The sequence below is a fragment of the Asterias amurensis genome, chromosome 3 (assembly GCF_032118995.1).
Source record: "Asterias amurensis chromosome 3, ASM3211899v1".
Taxonomy (NCBI): domain Eukaryota; kingdom Metazoa; phylum Echinodermata; class Asteroidea; order Forcipulatida; family Asteriidae; genus Asterias; species Asterias amurensis.
In genome coordinates, this window is record NC_092650.1 from 646,264 (window position 1) to 670,259 (window position 23,996).

The following is a 23,996-nucleotide window of genomic DNA, read 5'->3' on the forward strand; positions in this document are numbered from 1 at the left end:
CTACACAACCGTACACAACTCAATGGGAAACTACACAACCATACACAAGTTTATGGGAACAGACACAACCCAGAGATGCCAAGTCCAGAGGCCAGCTATGCGTGAGATTTTTCAAAGCTCAAGCAAGGCCCCCCCCCCCGAAAAAAATTGCCAGTTTTAGAAGGCCTTTCGAAATCGCCGAAATTTTTTGAGCGTGTGAGACAGAGCCCAAAATGCGTGAGTCTCACGCCTAATGCGTGAGACTTGGTAGGTCTGAGTCACATGAGTTTTGAATGACTCGTAAATTTAACCCTTGTACATGACGGGTATTTTTTTATTTAAACAGAACCATTTTCTGAGATGTTTTATAAGCCTATTTTTGGTGGATGTTCATAATGGTTTTCCCGCTCAAGAGTTTATGCGCGAGAGCGCCCTCCCTCCCAGAGAGTCCGAAACGTGTTGCAAAATCAGAAAACATTTTACGTGGCGCCCTCTTTTGTCGTACGAGGGGCTTCCCCTCATTTTTGCCTTACGTCGTCGTGTTGCTCAACTGCTCTCGCTGGTCTTGCGGGGAAGTTCCAAGATGGAGGATTTCAAATATTTACATGGTATGTTTCATAGGGCTAAAAACATGATTAAAACGGAGTCAAACGTTGTGCAAGTTTCTTAATTTTGCTAATGATAATGTTTGGAGATTCTAATAAACACACATTGTTTTAGAATAGTTGGTAACTGTCTAAATACAGAAATAGCATGTTTTTTTTATTTCTTAGCACCGTCACCGTGTTTAATTTAAACATAAAAAATAACATCTTTTAAAATGTTAATGAATATAGTGCCAGATATTAAAAATAGTGTTTGCTGGATGTGTGCTCCTCCCTCAGTCCATCACATGATAATATTCTCAGCCACCATAGAAAAGCATTTATATGTCTCTAAATGCATTACCTAACTTAAACTCGGCATGATTCAATCACTAGTAATTAATAGAATGAGTAATATTAAATAATAATGCAAAAGTTACACCATGTTACACAGAGAGTTAGAGCACCCACCCCCACCATGTCTACATAATATAGCAAGTCAAGTTCTCAAAATAACATAATCTACACAGCATGGAGATAATGTTACCAAATATACATTGATCTGTCACCCTATGCTATCCCTCAAATATTACTTTCAATAAATGATAGCCTTTTGGTGCACCTGAAAGTCAAGTCACTCAAGGTAGGCTATATTGTAATTCATTCAAGTATGAAGTAGTTTAAAAAACTGTAATTAAGAAATAGAAATATAATTGATTTTTCTGTAAATTCTGTGAAAAACTATTCCTTTTTATGTTGATAACTTTAAACAAAATTGTATTTACAGATTTAAGTATGGAGTCGCGGTCTTCTTACATGTGAATGGCTGTTAACGCAAAGTAGCATCATGGCGAATGCTTACAGTGGCGCAGCAGCTGGTGCCATGAAGTCACAAAGTGGGATTAGGTCAGCTAAGGCAGAAAGACCTCATCGCGGGGATCATGTTATCAACAATGAACCCTCCTCACCGCCAACCATTTGGTTTGTACTTCTTGTTGACAAGGAGACCCCGGCCAAAAGCACAAGCTCAATACTCAATCAACGTAATGCCCCCCAAACCAAGAAGGTGTTACGAGGATCACTCTTGACTGGTTTTGAATTTCCTCAAAGTCAAAGTAGAGGCCTCCGCCATTACAATGTCTCGCAACTAAGTGATGATGTGCAGTTTGTTTGTAAAATCTCTGAAGTAGCTAGAGTGTCGTTTTTCGAGATGAACTTGCTCAGAGCCCTGTCGACAGACTATCAGCGTTACACTGTCCATTCAGACAAAAGGTTACTCACCTATGCACTGAGTTTAAAGGAAGGAAACTCAGTTCGAGTAAAGTTAAACCAAGAACAACTTAAAGGTGTCGTACGTTATATTGGAAGTATACCTGGAGGTGACACAGGAACTATTTTCGGTATTGAGTTAGTAAGTAATCGTTTCTTCAATACAGCTTGCATCAAGGGGCAAGAATGCTCCCCACCAAAAAAACAAAACAAAACAAAACCAATTGTTTTCAAATATTAGCTAGGACATAATCAAGACACAGCATGGGTTTACTAAACAAATTATTTAAATTTTCCGTTGAACAAATTACAAGAACAATCTAGCTCCAATACTGTTTGTCAAAAGTTTGTCAATAATCTTGGCTTGAGATGTTAGTGTCCACCAAAGTTATAAATCATTCAACCTGTAACTGCTGTAAAGCCAAGATTCACACCCAAGTGTAGTGGAGGGATCACCTTAAGGAGATGTGCATTTTTATTTAGAATATAAAGTAATAAACCCAAGCCTGATACTTCACAACCATGTCCCCTGGTCATTACCATGGTGCCCTTGAATTAACAATTAGCTCATAGAGTGCCCTTTACCAACTGAGAAAATGCCTTGGTGCCCTTGCCCCTTTCAAAAACGACAGGCCTGCAAACCACAAGGTATTTTTTTCCTTAGTGCGCTTGAAGTGCAGTTTGACAAACAATATTTAGTTGAAACATTGCAATGTGCCTATCAATTGTGTCTGTTTCCTTCTTACAGGATCATGAACACAGAGGTAAAGGAACCTCGGATGGGGAATTTCATAAAAAGCGTTTATTCAATACCTCCCAAGACTCGGCACTCTTTGTAAGTGTGCAAAAGCTGATCCCCCCTGAAAGACTTGACTCTGTGCCATGTGGAGAAGAACAAACTTATAAACTGAAATCTACATATCAGCCCGATGAACTGAGACAATTTGGCGAGTTCCGTCAAGGAATGACTGTTTTTTGTTGCGTGGGTAGTCGTTACATAGAGGGTACAATTGTCTCTATAACGATGCAACCCCACGAGAAAGAACCTGTCTTTGCTGTCGAAATGGTAGGTACAAAATAAAATAAAAATTCCCATTTTTTTATCTTCTTTAAATGAGTGTCGTAGCTCATCGCACACATTGTCAGGTCATGGGAAAATGAGAATTTTGTTTGTCTTTACTGGGTTAAGTCATGATTTCATTGCGCCAAACAGCATTCTTAAAAACAAATTCATAAATAACAATAATGCAATTTATTCAGAAAGTTCAGAATGAATATTACTGGACTGAGGCTTAGTAAAAATTGTTGGTTACCAGAATGAAGTAGATGAAGTTGTGAGAATAGAACTCCTCTGCATTCATGAAGAATGTCTAAAAAGTTTTAATAGCAATTACATTTAGAAATGCCTAAATATTAATAAGTGACGTTTAAAGTTTTGCATGGTTTGCATTGTAAGAAAAAGTATATGTAGTTGGTAGATTTGTTGGTAAAGCGATGTATAAAACTCTTTTTGGAGGAGGGTTGGTTCTGAGAAGAGCCTGTGTGGTCCCGACATTTGCGTCAATACTCTATTCATCATGAGAACAAATTATTGTACGAAGGACAATTTGCTAGAGCAGGATTTGAACCAACGACCTCTGGATTAACAGGCCAGCGCTCTAACAACTGAGCTATTTAGCCATGGCTGTTTCTTTATTTTGTCAATGTATTTGTTCTGGGGGTGATAATTTGTCTGAAAGAAAACCAGTTACAACTAGTTGCAGAGAATGAATCTGCCTATTTATTTCAAGAAAGCACTTTAAACATCTTTTGTCTAGTTTCTGTTAATTGCTTTTTTTTCATTTGTTGCATTATTTCCAGTGCTATTGTCTAGTTGTTAAAATGAAATGTGGTCTAAATGAAATGGCGCTATAAAAAAACCCAGTGTATATATGTATGTATGTAATCTGTTATTTCATGCATGTTTAATTGTAGTCTGGCACTGATGGGAATGAACCAGGCTACCCCCAACAGTATGGCATCAAACCCAAACCCAACATCAAATTTGTCCGAGCTCAGGACATCATCCCACAAGGGCTTGTGGAGAACCAGTGGGGTAAGCAGAAATAAAATTTAGTTCTTTTGTTGTGCTTGATCCAGTTGGCTTCGGAAGACGTAGTAACTCCTAAAACTCTTTCGCAACTCGTGGGGGGGGGGGGTTGTATTGTAGTGATAGTCATTTGAGCAGACACTATGTGCGTACACAGACAACTGTTTCACGAAGATCCTGTTTTTGTGGGTCCCTGGTCAAAAGGCACTGCAAACAATGAACTGCAAAATACTTTCACTTTGCTTTGTGTCCAATGGCTTTGTCAAAGATCTGTTCCATACACATTACCATCAGCCAATATTTTGTATAAAGAGAGTATACTGCATTGTATTGAGTACTTTCATCTCCTAGGCTGACTGCTTATATGACGCCACCATTCAAATGTCTGCCCTACAACATGGCGTGTGTGCATGCATGTACCGTAGGAATGTGGCGTGCTGCGTGCTTCATTGATGTACCCGATTAACGCGCATACGGTTTGCCCTACAAGATGACGACTTTCATAGCTAAAAGGGGTTATTCAATACGATCTAAAGGCTTGATGCAACTCCTGAACTGAAGGCCTCTAGGGCTGGGGCGGCCAACACCTCAACTGGTAGTGAGTTCCAAAGTTTCTGGTCTGGGGAAGAAGGAGGGAAAGTTTGGTAAAATACCCTCGACGCCTATACCATGAATGGAAAGAGATTTGTCATATCGCAAACACTTGGATCACATGCATTAGGCAAGGAATTAGGTGCATTGCTGGTCTAGCTAGCAATCATGTTTGATCGCTAGCTAGACCAGCATGCACCTTATCTAACAGTTTGCGCTTGAGCAATGCGTATTTGCAAAAAGATCTATGGCGTTTCTGGAATATCTGCATGAAAATCACGTAATATTTAATAAAACTTTGCTTGTTTTTTGTTGTTGGGTCTTAATAGAAGAGGAGGCATCAGCGGAGCATCATCTAGTGAAAAGTAAGCACAAGGGAAAGAAACCTTCAGAGCCATTCTTTATTGTCAACAACAGGCAGAAGAAGGTGTCTCCTCAATCAAGTGCTGAGAGGTTGAACAAGACCAACAAGCCGCCTGGAGGAAAGAGAGATATGAGCGATGATTTAAATCCAAGTAAGTTTTCATTAATAAAAAAATAAAAGAAGTATACTTTGCCTTTAGGGGACATTCTTTACACAGGTAAGTGCACGTCGTTGTGGCCAAGTGCTCAGTGTGTTTTATGCACAAAAACAGGAGCCAAAAATAGTGTTCAGTACAGCCAAAATGTTAGTTTATAGCAGAATTGTACTGTAGTCCCAGTGCTAACTTGTATCCAATAACTTGCAGGGTTCTGCTTAGGATTTCTTAAGTGATGGAAAAATTTTTCCCTGGAAACCATTCCAAGATGGATCACTTACATTGTAGATCATATAAATAGACTAAAATCAAAGTAAGTGCTCAAAATTAATGGCTTGTGATACCATTTTTACTGGTAAATACCCAATTTTACACTTCAATGAAAACCTTTGACAGGAAATTGCAAGTGTAATTTAAAAAGTTTGAAAATGTGTGGTGGTCGGAAACAGAGCAAATTCCTCCAGTGGTGGTTGGGGAATCCTGAGTGCCTTGGGGGGGGGGGGGGGTTCTGGCACAGACCGCTGTGGACAGAATCCTGAACCTGTATTCAAAAGTAAAACATTATTGAGGTTTCTATTTTTTTTTTAATGAATGAAACTCTTAGCAAATCGATATGAAGTACTGGACGATCCACCGATATACTCCAACTATAGTGAGCAAAGCAAAAGTAAATCCAGCCTGGTCGGCAAGATCAAGGGGAAATTCAGCAGCAAATCAGATTCAGAACCCTCAGCCAGCAAGTCAGCACAGTGGTATGGTGATCCCGAACAAGCCAAAGAAAGTCTGTCGGACAAAGGTATGTTGAAAATCACTATCTTATCATCAGTGGCCGATTTCACTAGGATTAATCATATCTCAAGTTATGACAAGTATCTAGTCCTAACTTAGGATAAGTCTTAAGGTTTACATGTTACAGTGCAAGGCTGGGACTCGTCCTAAGTCCTAAGATTAATCCTAAGTTAGGAAGATTTTGGTGAAATCGACGGCTGCTCAGACCTATAAAGTCATTAAGGGCAATTTCATATATATTCAATGAACTCTCTATCACTTAACCTTAGATCTAAACTTTGTACCACAAAATTCAACTCTCTTCTCAAAACTTGTTTTATGTCTCAGATTTTCAAGGACTATTTTTGTGGTTGTCTATTTTCTTTCATTTTTCTTTTCTGGTTTTACTACGCCTTAAACACCCAGCAGGGTTGATATGTGCGCATTACAAGTCTTTATTACTATTATTATTGTTATAATATCTTTCTTATTATTAGGAAATATGGATGATGACATGATGAAAGAAGTGACCAATGCAATCTACCGAGATTGGAGAACAATTGCATTCAACCTGTACCTGAGCAAAGAAGATCTGGAACACATTGAGAGGAAGTTTCACTCTGAGAAAGACAGGACGGAGCAAATGCTGAGAATGTGGCTGAAACAAAAGACCGGATTTGACAAGATTTCAAAGCTTGCTAATGCCTGCAGGACATGCAGTTTACACGACTTGGCAAATGAACTTGAGCAAGGTATGTCAGTTTGCATGTAATAATGTCTGTCCATGCAGTAGAATTCACAAAGAGTTCAGACTAATCTTATATCGAGTTAGGACGAGTTACTTGGCCTAAGTTTTTAATATCTCCTAGGACTCTTTGTGAAATCGTGACAGGACAACTGCATGTAGGAAATGCAAATGCTGAGTTTGGAGCCGTCAAATCATACAGTGCAGCCGTCTTTATTTTTCCCACAATAAACCAATGTTACCAAATGGAAGCTGGAAGGAAAATAGTCCGGTGCTTAATGAAAATCACTAGTCCTGATTGATATTTCCTTGACTCGGACGCTAGTGTTTAAAGACACTGGACACTATTGGTAGTTGTCAAAGACCAGTCTTCTCACTTGGTGTATCTCAGAATATGCATAAAGTAACAAACCTGTGAAAATTTGAACTCATTGGTCATCGAAGTTGCGAGATAATAATCGAAGAAAAAAACCCTTGTCACACGAAGTTGTGTGCTTTCAGATGCTTGATTTTGAGACCTCAAAATCTAATTCTGATGTCTCGTAATCAAATTCGTGGAAAATTACTTCTTTCTCGAAAACTACGTTACTTCAGAGTGGGCCGTTTCTAATTCTGAGGTCTCTAAATCAATCTCGAAAAACTAAGTTACTTCACAATGTTTTATACTATCATCATATTTCCATTACTTGTTACCAAGTAAGGTTTTATGCTTATAATTATTTTGAGTAATTACCAATAGTGTCCAGTGCTTTTAATTGAGTGGTCGAGTGGAACAATATTGACTCAGAATTTACAGTGACGATATTAACATCTTATTGCAGGATTGAACGAGGAGCTTTTGATGACGATATCCGGGGAGATCACTGAGGGGAAATGCAGGCCTTTAGGCTTCAATTTAAACTTCTCTGATCCGGAATTGGATTGGATGGAGACTAATGAACCCAACCTCTTACCTCGGGTACGCATGATGTTGGGAACCTGGAGAATGGCACAGTCATACAACTCTGACAAAATCACATTGCTGAGCCGAGCACTTCATAATTGTGGATTAAGACGACTGGAACTCAAAGTAACCAGAGGTGAGAAATTGGATCCAGAATTATAATAAAATGTTGTTCTATGAGTATACGCTTTCTCACAGAGTGAGCCGTAGCACAGTTTCTGTTTCATAAATGCGGCTCACCGCAGGTAAAGCAAAAGGCATCCTAACTAACCAGTGTTTTTTGTGGCGTGTTGTGGCCAAGCGGATAATAGCACTGGACTCCAAGTCTGGTTTGTGTGATCAGCAGAGTGTTGCTTCGAGTCCCAGAAAAGAGAGACACTTAACAGAGACGCTTAACCATGTTTGCTTCATCGCTGTAGCTCCCATTTGTTGTGTAACGCACGCATTAAAAGAACTTATCTAAAAGAAAATGGGATTGACCCAGTGTTCATGGTCTGGTCGGCGGCATATTGCGCCACAGCACTTTAGTAAACCTTTACATGGTGCTATTTAAAGGAATAGGTCTCATACTTCAATACGTAGCTCCACAAACATGTACCTTGCAAGACATAATACTGACACTTTAATATGCCCCTAAGTGATAAAGCGCTATATAAGAACCTAGTATTTTTTATTATTACTTTTATTCATTAAGTGTTTATCATCTGGTTCTTTGTCTACAGGACTTGATGATGAAATCGTGTCCTCCTTTGCTGTAAGAATTGACACCGCTTGGAAGGTACTTGGCCAGAATCTTGGACTGTCTCTAGGTGATATTCATCAATTAGAGAAGTTCCCGAGGGAGAAACAACCGTACCAGATGCTTCTGTTATGGAGGAAGAGACAGCACAGGAACGTTGATGTTCTTGGAGCTTTGTGTGAAGGATTGAAGAAGACTGGACTGCCAGATCTTGCCAGTGATCTGGTCCAAGGTACGCACATCAGTATATCACTCACCTTAAGACCCTAAGCACAATGCGCAGCGCACCTACACGCGTGTCTCCTGTCCGCTTTTTTTTTTTTTGTATAAAACCAAGCACAAAAGGAATAGACTCCCCCAAAAAGGCAGAAATGGTAGACACGGAACTGGCTTTTTCAAAATTTGTTATTTCAAAACATTTTATTTAGAACTGGCTCTTTCAGAACCTACTATTTAGAGTTTCAATCACAAACTTATTTGTCATTTTGATGTTTAGGAGTGACTGATGAAATGCTGGACAGAATTGCAATCTCAGTCGGGGAGAGATGGAAATTCCTAGGAGAATGTTTGGGTTTCAGCGGTGCGGAGCTCAAAGAAATTTCCTTAGGAAGTAACAATGGTCTCAGAATGCTGAAACTATGGAGGGAGCTTCATGATTATAGTTCTGATAGGATGACAAAGCTGCAAAAAGCACTCGATGAATGTGGCTTAGGCAAGATTGCAAATAGGTATCGGAAACCGGAGGAGTCTCACTCTCTGGAGCAAAAGCGGAGCTTGATTGACGTGAGTGATGACCAACATATATACAAAGAGCTCAGACCTAAAGGTAAGTGCTGATCAAGTTCAGTTGTTTTATTGCTGTTGCTGATTCTATAAACACTTACAAAAAATAGTTGATGGCCTGTCGTTTCGACCCTAGCAGAGTCTTTCGCAAATGTTTCCCTGCTGTCTCATCTTCAACACAAGAGGGCGCTATCATGCTGGAGCAGTCGCAATTCGAGAAAGACTCTGCCAGGGTCGAAATGTCAGGCCATCTATAACTATGTTTTGCAATTATACCATAGGTATTTTTGGTTGGAAAGCAGTTTGCAACAGCTAATTCTATTTTCTAAAAAAAACTTTAAGAGCTCTTTATAATTAAAAGGGGCTCCAAGATTGAGTTCAATTTTAAGGAACGTACTCATAAAAAGTGGTGTAAAAGGCACACAACATCCAAAAACATCCAGTGACGACACATTTACAATAATGGATTTTTATAGAGGAAGTTTTGTTTTGTTTATTCCTGAATTTTAATGATTCAATCCAGAAGGCATTGATTTGACATTTCGACAGATGCAAAATTTCCTCTTTGGACAAAGGGCTAGACAGCTCAGTTGGTGGAGCTCTAGCACGCTAATTTGGAAGTCTTTGGTTCAAGTCCCACTATAGCAAATTGTTCCCAGGAAGAGAGGCTCAGGATAGCTCTTTCGTGTCTGTGGAATGAGCTTCCTGCCTGTTTGAGAGAGGCAATTTCGCTGATTGTATTTAAACCTCTCCTGAAGACATTCCTGCTCCGCATCCAATCCTAGTTCTTTTGTTTTGTTTTTATTCTCGGCTCCTTAAAAGTGCTCTGTTCTTCATGCAGCGCTTTATAAATGCTGTGTTATCATAATTATTATTGTGTCCTTATTCCAATAACAGCCTATACCCTGGTGTCCAACGAAATTCTCCTGAAAGTATCGAGAACGGTAGACTTTGAAGACATTGTGAGGGCTTTAGATGTATCTACTATTGACACTATCGAGATAGAAAATCTGAAATCAACAAATCAGCAGAGGGTTTTTGAGGTGCTTGATCGCTGGAGGCGTCGTGGATCCAAAGGCCAGCGAGGTTTGAGTGAATTATATCAAGTAATAGCTCTCATAGGAGGCAAGACGCATCTAATGGATGATATCATGAAGATGGAAGAGGGTAAGTCACATCTCAAACTATTTTTTGTAATTTGTTTTTATGCAAGTCGCCAGACACACAAGGCCTGAAGGCCACTTCAAGGGATGGGCTTCAACCAACTATTTTTCCAGGGGCATGTTGCCACCTACTCCTGGGGCTGAAACAGGGTTACCCACTTTACAGTCCATATACATGCTTGGGTATCATCTATCAGATGCCTGGCTGGTAGAGCAGAAAGGACTACCTCCTGAACTATATACAGGATGCTCCTCATGCACGATTTACGTGCCAATATAATGCCAAAACGTTGGCCGATACAAGACAGAAAAAACAAAGAAATTTTAACTTTTTAAAATTTCGCAATTTTTGTTTAGAGAAACCATAGAATGCAGTTTGGCTTTTGAAATCATGCTTTGGCAGACAAAAAAAACCCACTTTTTTTAATGTTACAAAAATTATCAGGAGAAAACGAAATGGAATGTTCAGTAGGGTTTTTAAAACCAATATCAAGTATTTCACAGGACTTGGGAAAGTACTGAGTATACAGTGCTACACACATCGGTGTATATGGGTAAAAACCAAAAAATTAATATTCTTTATCCCCGATGCAAATTTAATATCTATCAATATCAAGTAGAGAACATTCTGAAGACCTTGTTTCAATTCAGCATGCTTCAGCCAAACTTATACAAAGTTGGATCCAGAATGCCCCTGAAAAGTCCTGGGGAGAAACCTAATATAGTCGTGTAAAAAATGTTGATGGTAACCATTGCATAAAACTTATTATAGAGGTAATTAAATGCACTGGACACTATTGGTAATTACTTAAAATAATTGTAAACATAACAATTTACTTGGTAATGAGCAATAGAGAGTTGTTTATAGTATGAAACATTGTGAGAAACGGCTCTCTCTGAGTTTTGAGAAACAAGTAATTTCTCACTCAAATTGTTTAAAAATTCAGCTGAAGCCTTTTATTATGCATGCATCTGAAGGACACAAAGTAATGCATCAAGGGTGACTTTATTTCATTATTCTCTTGCAAATTTAATGACCAATTGAGCCAAAATTGTTACAGGTTTGTTATTTTATGAGTATGTTGGGATACACTATAAGTGAGAAGACTGGTCTTTGACAGTTCCATAAGGTGTCCAGTGCCTTTAAAGCCATTGGACCCTTTTGGTAAACTTTATTGTCCAAGGCCCACACTTCGTGTATCATAACTTCTATATCAAATAACAAACCTGTGAAAATTTGGGCTTAATCGGTCATCGGAGTCAGGAGAAAATAACGGGAAAACCCACCCTTGTATCCGCGCGTTTCGCCGTGTCATTACATGTGTTTAAAATAAGTCCGTAGTTCTCGTTAACGAGAATTGATATTGTCTTACCGTTTTCTCAAAAAGTAAAGCATTTCATGGAATAATATTTCAAGAGAAGTATTTCACCACTACCTTCTGTAAACCCTGTAAGTTATTTGTAAATCTGTGAACTTTTGTTTTTTTTCCTGTACCGAAAGGGTCCAATGGCTTTAAGTGTAGATATCAATTTAATATTTTTTATTGTAGATATCTTCATAGTTCCAAACTTTATAAAGTGATTTACGCAAAACAACTGGAATCAGAGTCTGGAATTTTTTGCACTGATTTGACAAAATCTCTTCTGTAGTATCATAGGTATTGTCTTGTTAAACCGTCTTGGGTCATGTCCGAAACAAAAAACTCAGTTGGATTAAAAGGCAGTGGACACTATTGGAATTACTCAAAATAATTGTTATCATAAAACCTACTTGATTACGAGTAATGGGGAGAGGTTGATGGTATAAAACATTGTGAGAAACGACTCCCTCTGAAGTGCCATAGTTTTCAAGAAAGAAGTCATTTTCCACAAAGTTGATTTTGAGACCTCAGATTTAGAATTTGAGGTCTCGAAATCAAGCATCTGAAAGCACACAACTTCGTGTGTCAAGGGTGTTTTTTCATTAATATCTCGCAACTTCGATGACCGATTGAGCTCAAATTTTCACAGGTTTGTTATTTTATGCATATATGTTGAGATACACCAACTGAGAAGACTAGTCTTTGACAATTACCAATAGTGTCCATTGTCTTTAAAAATGGCTTTTGAATGGCATCCACAGACAAAGGTATCTTGACAGAATCGGGAGGCTGCTTACATTAAGGCTAGATAGCTCAGTTGGTAGAATGTCGCAGCACATAATCTTGGCCCTTGATCCTCCGATTGGAGGGTACAGGTTAAGATTATCACAACCCTCAATCCTGTCGATTGAGGGTACAGTTTGCGATAATCAGAACCCTTGATCCTCCCTTTGATCTTGGCCCTTGATCCTCCGATTGGAGGGTACAGGTTAAGATTATCACAACCCTCAATCCTGTTGATCGAGGGTACAGTTTGCAACAATCAGAACCCTTGATCCTCCCTTTGATCTTGGCCCTTGATCCTCCGATTGGAGGGTACAGGTTAAGATTATCACAACCCTCAATCCTGTCGATTGAGGGTACAGTTTGCGATAATCAGAACCCTTGATCCTCCCTTTGATCTTGGCCCTTGATCCTCCGATTGGAGGGTACAGGTTAAGATTATCACAACCCTCAATCCTGTCGATTGAGGGTACAATTTGCGATAATCAGAACCCTTGATCCTCCCTTTAATATTAGCCCTTTATCCTCCCATCCAAGGTACAGGCTTTATTATCATGACCCTCAAGTAAATTAGCCATTTGTGAGTGGTGAAACTCTTATATTGCACTGTGTTGTTTCAATACCTACAGCCAAATCTACCCAACTATTGTACCACCAAATCTTAAAATGACATACGGATTTCATACAAACATTTAGAATATATTGTCTAAGATAGCAGAACAAATGGCTACACTAAATGTAAATTTAACAGTAGGCTTAATATAATACACTCTTACTAAAGAAAATCATCATTTGCTAATTAATAATAGCATTCAGTGCACACAGAAACAGTTCAGTATGCAAAAGTACTGGCCGAAATCATTCACCTGGACCTTAGGCCAAATAAAAAAAAATGCCAGTTGATCGTTCCCTCCCGCATCCTTTTTTGGGGCCGCATCCTTTTGTTTTACTAATTTTTATTTTTCGATCTTTGTAAAAATAAAATCCATACTTTCATTTCACGTTATGCTTTCGAACACGCGTAACCGTCTGTTTCATAAAACAATATTAGTGACTGCCTACCAGATACTAGCACATCTTGTTAGTGTAATGATCCGACCCTGTTAACACGGGTCCTCATGCAATTAGATATAAAATAAGTTTGCGGTGTTTCAAACTGAAGAATTTGTGGCCTGTTCAATTTGAAATACTAAGCGGCCATCTTGGAAAAAAATAATAAATAATAAATAAAAAGGCCCTCATCCTCCTCTTTTTTGAAAAATCTGGACAATCAACTGGTATTTTTTTTTATTTGGCCTTAATATCTGTATTGAAGCAATTTATTTTCGTCAAAATATTGGCGACAAAATAGGAAATCCCCCTCTTACATGTAGTTACCCAACTCTAGGCGTAAAGCATTTTGTGGGCGTGTGCTCTTTCACAGTCGACATATTGAAAACAAAACTGCACACCCACATGAGTTTCACAGGCCAAGTCAAACTGAAAAATCCCCTGTGCATATTGCCATGGAGCAATTGCCCACACAGTGATCTAGCTGTTTATGTGTATTTGAACTACATTGTACGTCCATAGTTATATTTCACCCTTCATGCTGACACACTTTATGTGGTGCAACGACTCTGCCATAAAGCGCACTCAGCAGTGTAGGCCATACACATGTGTACGTGCTGTAAACAACTCTGCTGCCTACATGGCATATCTATCCATGGTTGAACTATTTCCTTCCTCTATGGGTTCATCACAGGGTTGAGAACACAATGGAGTCACCTCACTCCATAAAGGGCAAAACCACAAACTGCTTGTCCCAATTTGGAGAATGAGCAAGGGAGAGCAGGAACACATTGGCCATAGATTCATGATTTTATCAACTTGGGGGCACTATTACATGTACACAGCAATTTCAGTAATGCGCATGTTACATTCTATGTATGTTGTAATGTACTAAGTTTGGGATAACAAAACCCTTCCCCTCCTGTCACACATAATGTTTTCATCATCATATTCCGACCAACCACAAGTTCCGTGAATCAATTACAATGTACATTATGCAAACTCTGTGGGGTTTTATTGGATGATCACAGCAAATGCATATTCATACATGTAAATATAGCCTGTGTATTTTAGATTGGTACTCCATGGTTGGTCACAGTCATCTGTTCATTATAACAATACATCATGTGGGTGTATGTCATAGAGTCATAGAGCTATCATAATAGATCAGATGGTGTATGTACATTTTGCTTGTGTGTGGGTTACATGTCAAGTCTGTACTTGTCAGCTGATGGCTTTATGAGTGACTGATAATGACTGGCTGAATAGCGAGTTGGTATTCAAGGAATTCTAGTGAGTGGATAGTCTAAAAACTCACCAGAGAGATGCCATTCTTCACACTCACTCAGTGGACATTCATTCTTTTAAAAAAAACTGTGGTATAAAACTTGTAGCCCCCGTATCTTGCAAAAGAGGAATGATGAAAATGGGGAAGCCCCAATATCTAGTGGTTACAGTTAGAGATCTCAGGGTTTGAGGTTTAGAATAAAAGTAGAAGCGATGAGAGAACACATTATTCAAACTTCTGGAATACAAGTACCTGACGCCTTTCTAATGGGTTGCAGCAGTCCTCAGTTAGTCAGTCGTCTGCTCAATGGGCAGCTACTTCAAGAAATCGGATCGGTAATCATGAGGAGACCTGATATAGGCGGTAAATTTTAACTTTGTTTGGTTTTTAAAATAGATGACACTTATCACTGGTAACAAATGGGGCCCAATAACATAAAAGCCTGTAAGCACAAAAACTTAACAGCTTTTAAAGCTGCTTCTGGAAGAAAAAAGATTTGCTTCAAAGTTTCCTGAGAACCAAAATTTAACAGAAGACAGTCACAGATGATGCGCCATGATACTTAGTCTGTCTTGCATTTACATCACTTTACATCATGAGTAAAGTTGTTACTTTTTGTGGGAACGTTGGCAAAAGAATCTCTCGGAAACTGGGCTCTGGACTAAATTAGTGATAGAAACCAAGTCCAAAATAAAGCTGTAAGCAGAAAATACTGCTCAACACTGTCTTTGCTAAACAAAATTTTTAGTTGGGCACCGACCACAACAATTCAAAGTATTTTGGACTGGTAACCTGATTCTGTTGAGCAATGATATTCTGTGCTTAAAAGGTTTTTTGTGCTTCCAGGGAAATTGGGCTCCTCTGTTTGAAGCAGAAAATAATGTTGAGTAATTTCCTGTGGGAGGCCATTTTAGTACAGCAGTCACATGTATGATTTTGCCCTTTTGGCAGACTATTTCTGAAATCAGAATTGTTCTGTGCTTACTCATTTAGTTGTGACAATTAATCACTCTTATAGTTGGATGGAAGTTGGTTTTGGGGCAAAATAACACATTTTTACCCACAACAAAATTTAATGAGATAAGCAGGTAATTTCAAAAGTTGTTTGTATTATTGGCTGATGCACTTTCTGCTACTCCACAATTCGACCAGTGTGCAATTGCTAGCTTCTGGAGAGAAAAATGGTCTTGCTTCCTTGAAATTGCTTCAAACAAAACTCAATTTTTGTTTGCTATTGGCAAGGATATTTTTTGTTTTGTTAAATTTCCATCAATATCAAATTTTTGTTTCTCTAAAGCTTGACTAATAATTTGTGTAATATGTGTAACTAAAAAAAGTTGATTGCAAGCCTGTAAATTGCATTGTGTGAAATGGCTCTAAAGAAATGAACTATGGATTTCAGAAGGGTTCTCTAGCGTTGTGTTTGTTATCCAGGCCTCCCTGTAACAGTTGATACCTTACATGGTGTAATGTGTGTGATATTGATAAATCACCCGTTTCTGTAAGAGGGTAATCCCCCATTAACTGCAACTCTTGCTGACTTAATGAGTGTGTGTACCATTTCAATGATATGAGGCATTCCCATAAGATACTGCATGTAATACGTAGTATGTACATGTAATACGTAGTATGTACATGTAGTAAGCTGTCTTATGATTATTTGCCATTCTGCTAGAGTTGTCATAGCATCCTCATTGTTTCTGATGATACAACCGATAAAAAGGAAATTAGTCAGTATCCTGTTGTATCTACCAGTCTCTATGGGCGTTTTGTTTGGATTTCAATCAACTCAGGAAAGGGAAACATACGTGCAGTAGTCAACCATGTCCCTTGTACATACATGGAAACATAACTTAATGGAAGCTTAGTTTCAACATAAAACAAAAGCCTCTGGAACTTGCTTTTGGTTTCAGACGTTATTTGTGAATCAGCGCTTTGTTTGGTTACTTTGCAGAGTTCGAAAGCTTTAATTGTAACTGGTTTTGGAAGATACGTACATTAAGCAAATGACATTGCATCCTACAAGGTGTAAATAGACACAGATAGGTGTAGACTGTTAGAATGTTGAGCAATTTCTTACACTTACAGTGGTGTGTTATACCCAACTGCGAAGAAAGGTTAAAAGGTAAGTGATAAAAGTTTGATTGGGTGTTTCCATGATTACTTGTGTTCATTAGCCACATGAAGCAGAAGTTTGTTCTCTATTATGACGTGACATGTCATCGTTAGCCACATGAAGCAGAAGTTTGTTCTCTATTATGACGTGACATGTCATCGTTAGCCACATGAAGCAGAAGTTTGTTCTCTATTATGACGTGGCATGTCAAGGACTGGTACCATGGTTACTTGTGTTCATTAGCCACATGAAGCAGAAGTTTGTTCTCTATTATGACGTGACATGTTGTCGTTAGCCACATGAAGCAGAAGTTTGTTCTCTATTATGACGTGACATGTCAAGACTTGACAGTCTTTAGATTAAGTGAGAGAAAAAATGCAGTTAAGCAAGTTGATCATCTCTGGCTATATCCTTTTTTTTAACCACATCCTCTTTAAAATTTAAATTTTATTTTTGTTCCCCCAAATTCTAGAAGTTTCAAGTGCTGTTGGCTTTGTCTTGGCACCATTTTGACGATTGATTTAATATCCCCATATTTTAGGCTTCTCAATTCTACAAACCTGGTAATTTATTAGTTTTGCTTTCTCCTTCTAAAGTAATAAATACAAAAATAGGAAATTCATCCTTTTTCTGATTGAAAACATCCAGGACAAAAAAGGTGTCCTTCTACCAACAATATACATCCACATAATACCAATAAGTTGTGAAACGTGTACATAAAGCCTTTGAATTTAAGTAAATTAGCCATAGAGTTGTCCTTATTAGGAGGTGGGGTAGATATTTGGATTGAAAAGGGGGGTTCAAACCAATTTGTGGAGACAGTTATTTTCAAGATTATTTATTTATGCAGGATTATTTATTCCAGCAAATGCCTGGCGTGCAGGCAGTGCAGGTGAAGGGTTGTACCATAGAGCTAGGGTCCTCAGCTCTATGGTTTTACCAAAGCTTGCTTAACCAGAGGATGGAATTTTTGACATTAATAGGGCCTAATAGAACACAAAGCATTAAAATTTCATTATGAAATGTTAGACAAACTCTACAACTTCCTCTCGATTCCAATAAACACACCATGCAACTATTTTGTCGGGGATATATATATTCCAGATTTGGAACAACTCTTTTGCAGTTTGATACTAGTTAATTTAGTATGAACTTTACACAAGCTTTCACACATAGATACAAACACAAAAACAACAACAGACAATAAAACATGTTTATAGTAATGATGACATTTTCTTTGAATGTCAGTCGAATTGGCATGTGGAAAAGCTCTAGGAAAAAAACCAGACTGTGACTGTGTGCTGTTAGTTTCTGTCAATTACAAAATAGGGAAACATCTTGATGCGTGATGACATAGTAGTTTGGGTATTTCGTAAAGTACTCCCCATCACTCTGTGAATATGTAATGTATCCACATCACTCTGTGAATATGTAATGTATCCACATTATTAAAGCCACGCTGTCTTGAAAAATACAAGGTAAAAAAGAAAGATAATACTATGTAATAAATGTGTAAAAATTGTGTAATATTCATCTCCAAGCACATTTTGTTATAAAGATGGTGATGGTAGTACATTGAAGCATCTTGCAAAATGTTTAGGTCTGAAGTGCCCGTGTTTGGTTTAATGGAAAGAATTAATTTACCCAACAAATTTGAATCGCTGAAGAGCGGCTTGAGATGACTTTTGGAGATTCATATTTCACTGGTGTCTGTTTGAGAATGCTGTGGCTTGTAGATGTGGTTGGTACCCGCTGTCACCCCTCAAACTGGATGGCTGTGACATTCTAGATGATAATACTCTGGCAGTTTTTTGCTGTTTTCTAAACAAGTAGACAATGTTTTCAGCTGAAACTTTCTCAGGTTACTTTGATTGTATCTTTAAGCAAATTGCAGAAACAACTTCAAGCAACTTTCCTGGTTTCATAATAAGAAGACAGCTCATAAAATATAACGGTTGATGGCCTTGCGAAAATGTGCAGTGTATTTACTTTCAGGTTCAGAAGGAATAAGCTTAGGGTGTTTGTGTTTCATATTGTCTATGATGTACACTACAATGTAAATGAATATGTCGTATATTGAAACATGATTGAAGCTAGAGGAATTTACATGAACTTTGTATGTAAAGGAACCTGTTTTTTTTTTAATTTCTCATTTGGGAGTTACGCAATTATTACACCATCTCAACTCCTGTGGAGTATGCAGCACCAGCATCAGTCAAATTGCTACAACTGTTACTAATCATTCTTACCAACAATCTGTTCTCCTTGGTGATGAGAAGCAATTATAGAAAGTGTCTGGCTCAAGGAACGGGATTGGAACCCACATTTCGAGAGTTCAATGTGTGAGACCCCTGGGCCACGATATAAATATCTAAGAATCTGAAATTAACAGTCAATCACTGATTTCTCTTTAATATAGCAGTTTCCAACAATGCAGAAGACATCAAACCTGTCACCAAAGAACTCTCCCTTGAAGCAGGCTACCACTCGATTGACGATGTCTCTGCAACCGAGGTCAAACCATACCCCGACCTAGAGGTCAATTCCATGGTAGAGGTCACGCATAGTACCAATTCCTATGGAGTTATCCGATGGATTGGGATCCCTGATGGATCTAAGAGTATCAAGCCAGTTGCTGGAATTGAACTTGTAAGTATTGTGTATAGACTGTGCGAGTCTCGCATGCACTGGAACGAGAAAGCACGTCAAACGAAGAATATATTTGTTTTCTGAAATCAAATGTTTGAAATAACAGCAAACCTAAAGGGGAATAATACATGCATGTAATCATAGGATTCGAACTGCCCCTAGCCACCGGGCAATCTCGGTGGTTTAGTTAGTAAGACACTTCTCAGGACTCAGGAAAGTACAGAGTATACAGTGCTTAATTAATATGCATATAATCAATTGTTATTTTATTTTTAAATGTAGGAGACTCCGTTGACGAATGGCGGTACGGATGGAACCTTTAACAAGCAGCGTTACTTTCAGTGTGAGCCTCACAAAGCCCTCTTTGTTCATCTCTCACAATGTAGGCCGGATTCACGATTCCCATCTCAGTCCCAGACCTTCAAAGTGGCCAAGCGTCAAACAAGCCAAGGTAAAAGGCCCACGACTGTTGGTACTTACTGTTTGTTTTAAACGTTGGTACCAACTGTTGGTACTAGCGGTTGGTACTAGCTGTTGGCACTAACCATTGCTACTAACTGTTCGCACTAACTATTGGTACTAATTGTGGTACTAACTGTTGGAACTAACTGTTGGTACTAATTATTTCTACTAACTGTTGGAACCAACTGTTGGTACCAACTTTTGGTTTTAACTGTTGGTACTAAATATCAGAACCAACTGTTGGAACTAACTGTTGTTACTACCTGTTGGTACTAAATGTTGGTACTAAATATGGATACCAAGTGTTTGTACTAACTGTTGGTACTAAATATCAGTACTAACTGTTGGAAAGGAAGATGTCCTTGACAGATTTTTCTAAACATGACATTGTCCTCTGCGACAGACGTCTGCCAACTACTTCTACAGCAGAGAGAGTTGTGGTAGTTAATTGTGATATTTTGTTTTGTTTTGTTAACTTCCTTGGACAGATTTTGGCGGGTTCTCCTCACCGGAAGTGCCGGGTTACATTGACCCGCCTCCTAGTTTAAGGAGGGAGTTTGTGGGAATGCAGAAGGGAATACAGGGAGATCAGAACTCCTGCTACCTGGACACCACGCTCTTCAGTATGTTTGCCTACAACACTGTGTTTGATCCACTCTTGAAGCGTACGGCAGGACAGAGTGATCTTCCATTGTATGCTGATGTACAGAAGATACTTAGAGAGAGCATTGTTAACCCGTTAAGACAGTAAGTTCAAGTCAGTGAATCAACTTGGGGCTTTGGGGGGGGGGGGGGGGCAGAACCCTGGGCCCCTTCTCTTCCAATGAGATCAAATAATAACAAGTAATTTATGTATGTCAACAAGTAGTATATACAAATCACGTGGACAAAATTAATACTTTTATTTAATTGAGTTGGGAAACTTACGAGCTCCGTGGAATTAATAACTTCGAGGGTTATTAAAAGATGAACGTGCCATCGTTTCAATGTTTCAGTTTCAGATTTGTTTTAATTTTTTTTTTTTTTTTTTTTACATAGGAATGGTTTTGTGAGAGCGGATCGAGTGCTTCAGCTAAGAGAACATTTAGACAATCTTGGCACCACTAAAGGTTTGATGGATCAAGAGAAAGACCCTGAAGAATTCCTGCATACACTGCTCTCCGAAGTATTCAAGTCCAAACCGCTGCTAAACATCAGGTAACACTTGAGATTAAAGCATACATTGTTATACTACTTTTGGGCTGCGTTTTTGCAGTCGTAACCAACTACTGTTTCGGTCAATGGCCGGTGATCAACCAATGGCCAGTTGAATTGAAACTTTTTTTGCTTACGATCGTGAAAACGCACCCTTGGTGTGTTGTGGTCGAGCAGTCAAGCGCACCGGACTCAAGCTCTGATGGTTCTGATCAGCAGAGTGTCGGGGTAGGTCCTAGTCTTGACACTTGTGTCTGTAACCAAGACAACTTAATATTGCTTTTATCCTTTGGATGGTTCTGTGTTTTGTGTAAATGCTCGATAACAAAATCTTAGCGAGTGACTATAAACAAGAAAATTAAGACTAAAAAACTCCAGGCAGGAATTGGAAACTTACACCAGGCAAGGGAAAGATGCAGTATTGGGGATAAAGCTAACTCACTATGGCCCAATTTCATAGAGCTGCTTAGGCATAAAATGTAGCTAAGCACAACAAAATTATGCTTACCAGAATAAGGTTACCAGCCAAACTACCAATGCACATGTTCAATTTGTGGCTGGTATTTTGCTCATTTCTGCTTAGCAGAAAATTGTTAAGCACCATTTTCTGCTTAAACAGCTCTATGAAATTGGGCCCTGGCAGAAAGCCAGCCATTGATTTCACCAAACTTTTCCTAACTTAGGATTAATCTTAGGACTTGGATGAGTCCCAACCCTACACTGTAGCATGCAGACCTTAAGATTAATCTTAAGTTAGGACTAGTTACTTGTCCTTACGGAAGATAGGATTAATCCAAGCATTTTGTGAAATCGGCTGTTGGTTTCTTACTCAAATACCCTCATTATAACTCTGCTTTCATTTTGGTTAAACAATTTGTTAGACATGGGGTGAGCAAAGAAGTGGATCACTCCAACATTTACCAAATCTTCATGGATAAAGATGAATCTTTTGGAGTGCCTACAGTGGAGCAACTTCTTCTGCAGTCATTTCAGGACAACGACCTCAAGCTCACCGAAGTAAGTGAAATAATAAGTGTCACCATTGGTTACTGCTATTTTCACATGTACTGATGATCTGGTTATAAATATAGCGACTAGAAATGTAGTATTAAGCAGCGAATAAATGTATTATTTTACTTTCATCTTCATGATTCCTGTATATATACATTGTAATGTTCAATGTGTATAATGCATACATTTGATGAGCATTAAAGCAATTTAGGTCCCCCACAAATAAATTCTTGGCTATTTCTTTTTACACAATTTAAAAAAAATCTTCTTTGCATAGGTTCCATCTTGTCTCATCGTACAGATGCCTCGATTCGGCAAAGAATACAAAATGTACAAACGCATTGTGCCCTCTCTTCAACTGGACATCACAAACATTCTTGAAGAACGTAAGTAAAGTGTTCCTTTCCTTTGTTTGAATTGGCAACATTTAAATTTATGTTTGTTTAATAAGTGTAAACCTTTCGCTACTTGTACCTTGACTTCCATTTATGCAATCATACAGTCTGTTACTGCGACTGTGTTTGTGTTGACTGTACGATGGCAGAGCAAGTAAGAACTGCCAGGAATTTAGGCCTAGGTCATCTTGCTAATTTCCTAATTGATCAATTTAATACGGAGACCGTGCTTTTGCCAAAGCTGCTCCTGCCCTGTGGAATAAGCTCCCTGTCACACTTCATAAAATACCATCACTCGACAAATTCCTGAACTAAAGTTACACTTGTTTCCATAGACTTACATTTGGTTTTATTTAACTACACGTATTTTTAATTCTTCAATTTCACATTGTATATTGTTTTCTTTTTATGTAGGCGCCTCGTTCGAATGCGCGCATAATTTGCTCCGTCTATTGAAAGTGTCATTGTTCTTATTGTTTTTATTTCTTGTTTGTGCAGAACCTAGGCAGTGTATGGTGTGTGGAAATCTTGCTGTGTACGAATGTAAACCATGTAAATCCAGCGATCGTTTATCTGAAAGTGTACACATCAATAATTACTGTGCGGAGTGCTTCGCCACGGTGAGTCATATTGTGAAATGTTAAGTCATATAAAAAGCAACAACTGTCAATATACTTTTTTAGGCTTTGCATGGTGAGGTATTAATGTATATTCAGTTTGCAGTAACTGTGTAGATTTTTTCTTTGGCATCAGGTCTTGCTTTTTATTGTAAAAATTTGTTTATTTAATATCAAGTAAAAACTTCAGCGGAAACTGACTTGGTAAATTTTAAATTAATTTTAGTTAGTCTCGTCCCACACTTATCGGTTTGTAACTTACATGAAATTCAACCTATTCTTTTCCAATGTAGACGCACAGCACAAAACGATCCGACCACAAGCCCACAGATCTCTTCACACCAGATGCTTTCTTGAAAGATTTTTACGCTGTCACAATGGGAAAAGGTTACGATGAGGCATCAGTGGACGAGCATCGCCAGCTGATGCTCCAACCTAAACTCATGGATTTATTTGCCGTCATTTGTATCAGGACAAGTCACTACGTCTCATTTGTCAAAGCAGGGAGGGAGAGTGAATCTGAATGGGTGTTCTTCGACAGTATGGCAGATAGACAAGGTGAAGTTATTTCTCATGGTCTACTTCATAAACATCTTTATTACTTTATGAAATATTATTCTGGCCTGAATAGAATTGAAACCCTGGCCATAATCAATTACTGGGCTTTGGACATTTGTAACTCATAAGCTATTTTCCTTCGGAATCGGCATTGCTTTTAAGAGGTCAACATTTCTTAAAAAAAGTGAAAAGTATGTACTGACTTTTTAAAGTAATGACTAACTTTGAATATACCAATTCAATAATGTTCTACATGTACTCAATGGAAAACAACAATAATTGTGAAACATAATTTTAAAAGTTGTACAACTGCAATACATTTATTGTTTGAATTCTTTAAT

The 23,996-nt window shown here is 38.4% G+C and overlaps 1 protein-coding gene across 3 annotated transcripts in view; it reads left to right on the plus strand.

Moving 5' to 3' along the window:
* Positions 1-23,996, plus strand: part of LOC139934758 (uncharacterized) — a 37,473-nt gene that overhangs the window by 9,043 nt on the left and 4,434 nt on the right. Inside the window, exons 1-19 of one of the 3 annotated variants that reach the window (XM_071929159.1) lie at positions 502-587; positions 1,351-1,974; positions 2,581-2,898; positions 3,807-3,927; positions 4,842-5,027; positions 5,635-5,826; positions 6,296-6,550; positions 7,365-7,622; positions 8,209-8,457; positions 8,722-9,051; positions 9,906-10,175; positions 19,189-19,418; positions 19,701-19,869; positions 20,369-20,627; positions 20,919-21,077; positions 21,956-22,091; positions 22,363-22,471; positions 22,979-23,100; positions 23,391-23,655. In XM_071929159.1, coding sequence (XP_071785260.1) covers positions 1,411-1,974; positions 2,581-2,898; positions 3,807-3,927; positions 4,842-5,027; positions 5,635-5,826; positions 6,296-6,550; positions 7,365-7,622; positions 8,209-8,457; positions 8,722-9,051; positions 9,906-10,175; positions 19,189-19,418; positions 19,701-19,869; positions 20,369-20,627; positions 20,919-21,077; positions 21,956-22,091; positions 22,363-22,471; positions 22,979-23,100; positions 23,391-23,655 — 4,192 coding nt within the window. In that variant the 5' untranslated portion in view covers positions 502-587; positions 1,351-1,410. Of the gene's footprint in view, positions 1-501; positions 588-1,350; positions 1,975-2,580; positions 2,899-3,806; positions 3,928-4,841; positions 5,028-5,634; positions 5,827-6,295; positions 6,551-7,364; positions 7,623-8,208; positions 8,458-8,721; positions 9,052-9,905; positions 10,176-19,188; positions 19,419-19,700; positions 19,870-20,368; positions 20,628-20,918; positions 21,078-21,955; positions 22,092-22,362; positions 22,472-22,978; positions 23,101-23,390; positions 23,656-23,996 lie in introns of those variants that run through there. The other 2 variants (XM_071929161.1, XM_071929160.1) reach the window with 2 other exon arrangements.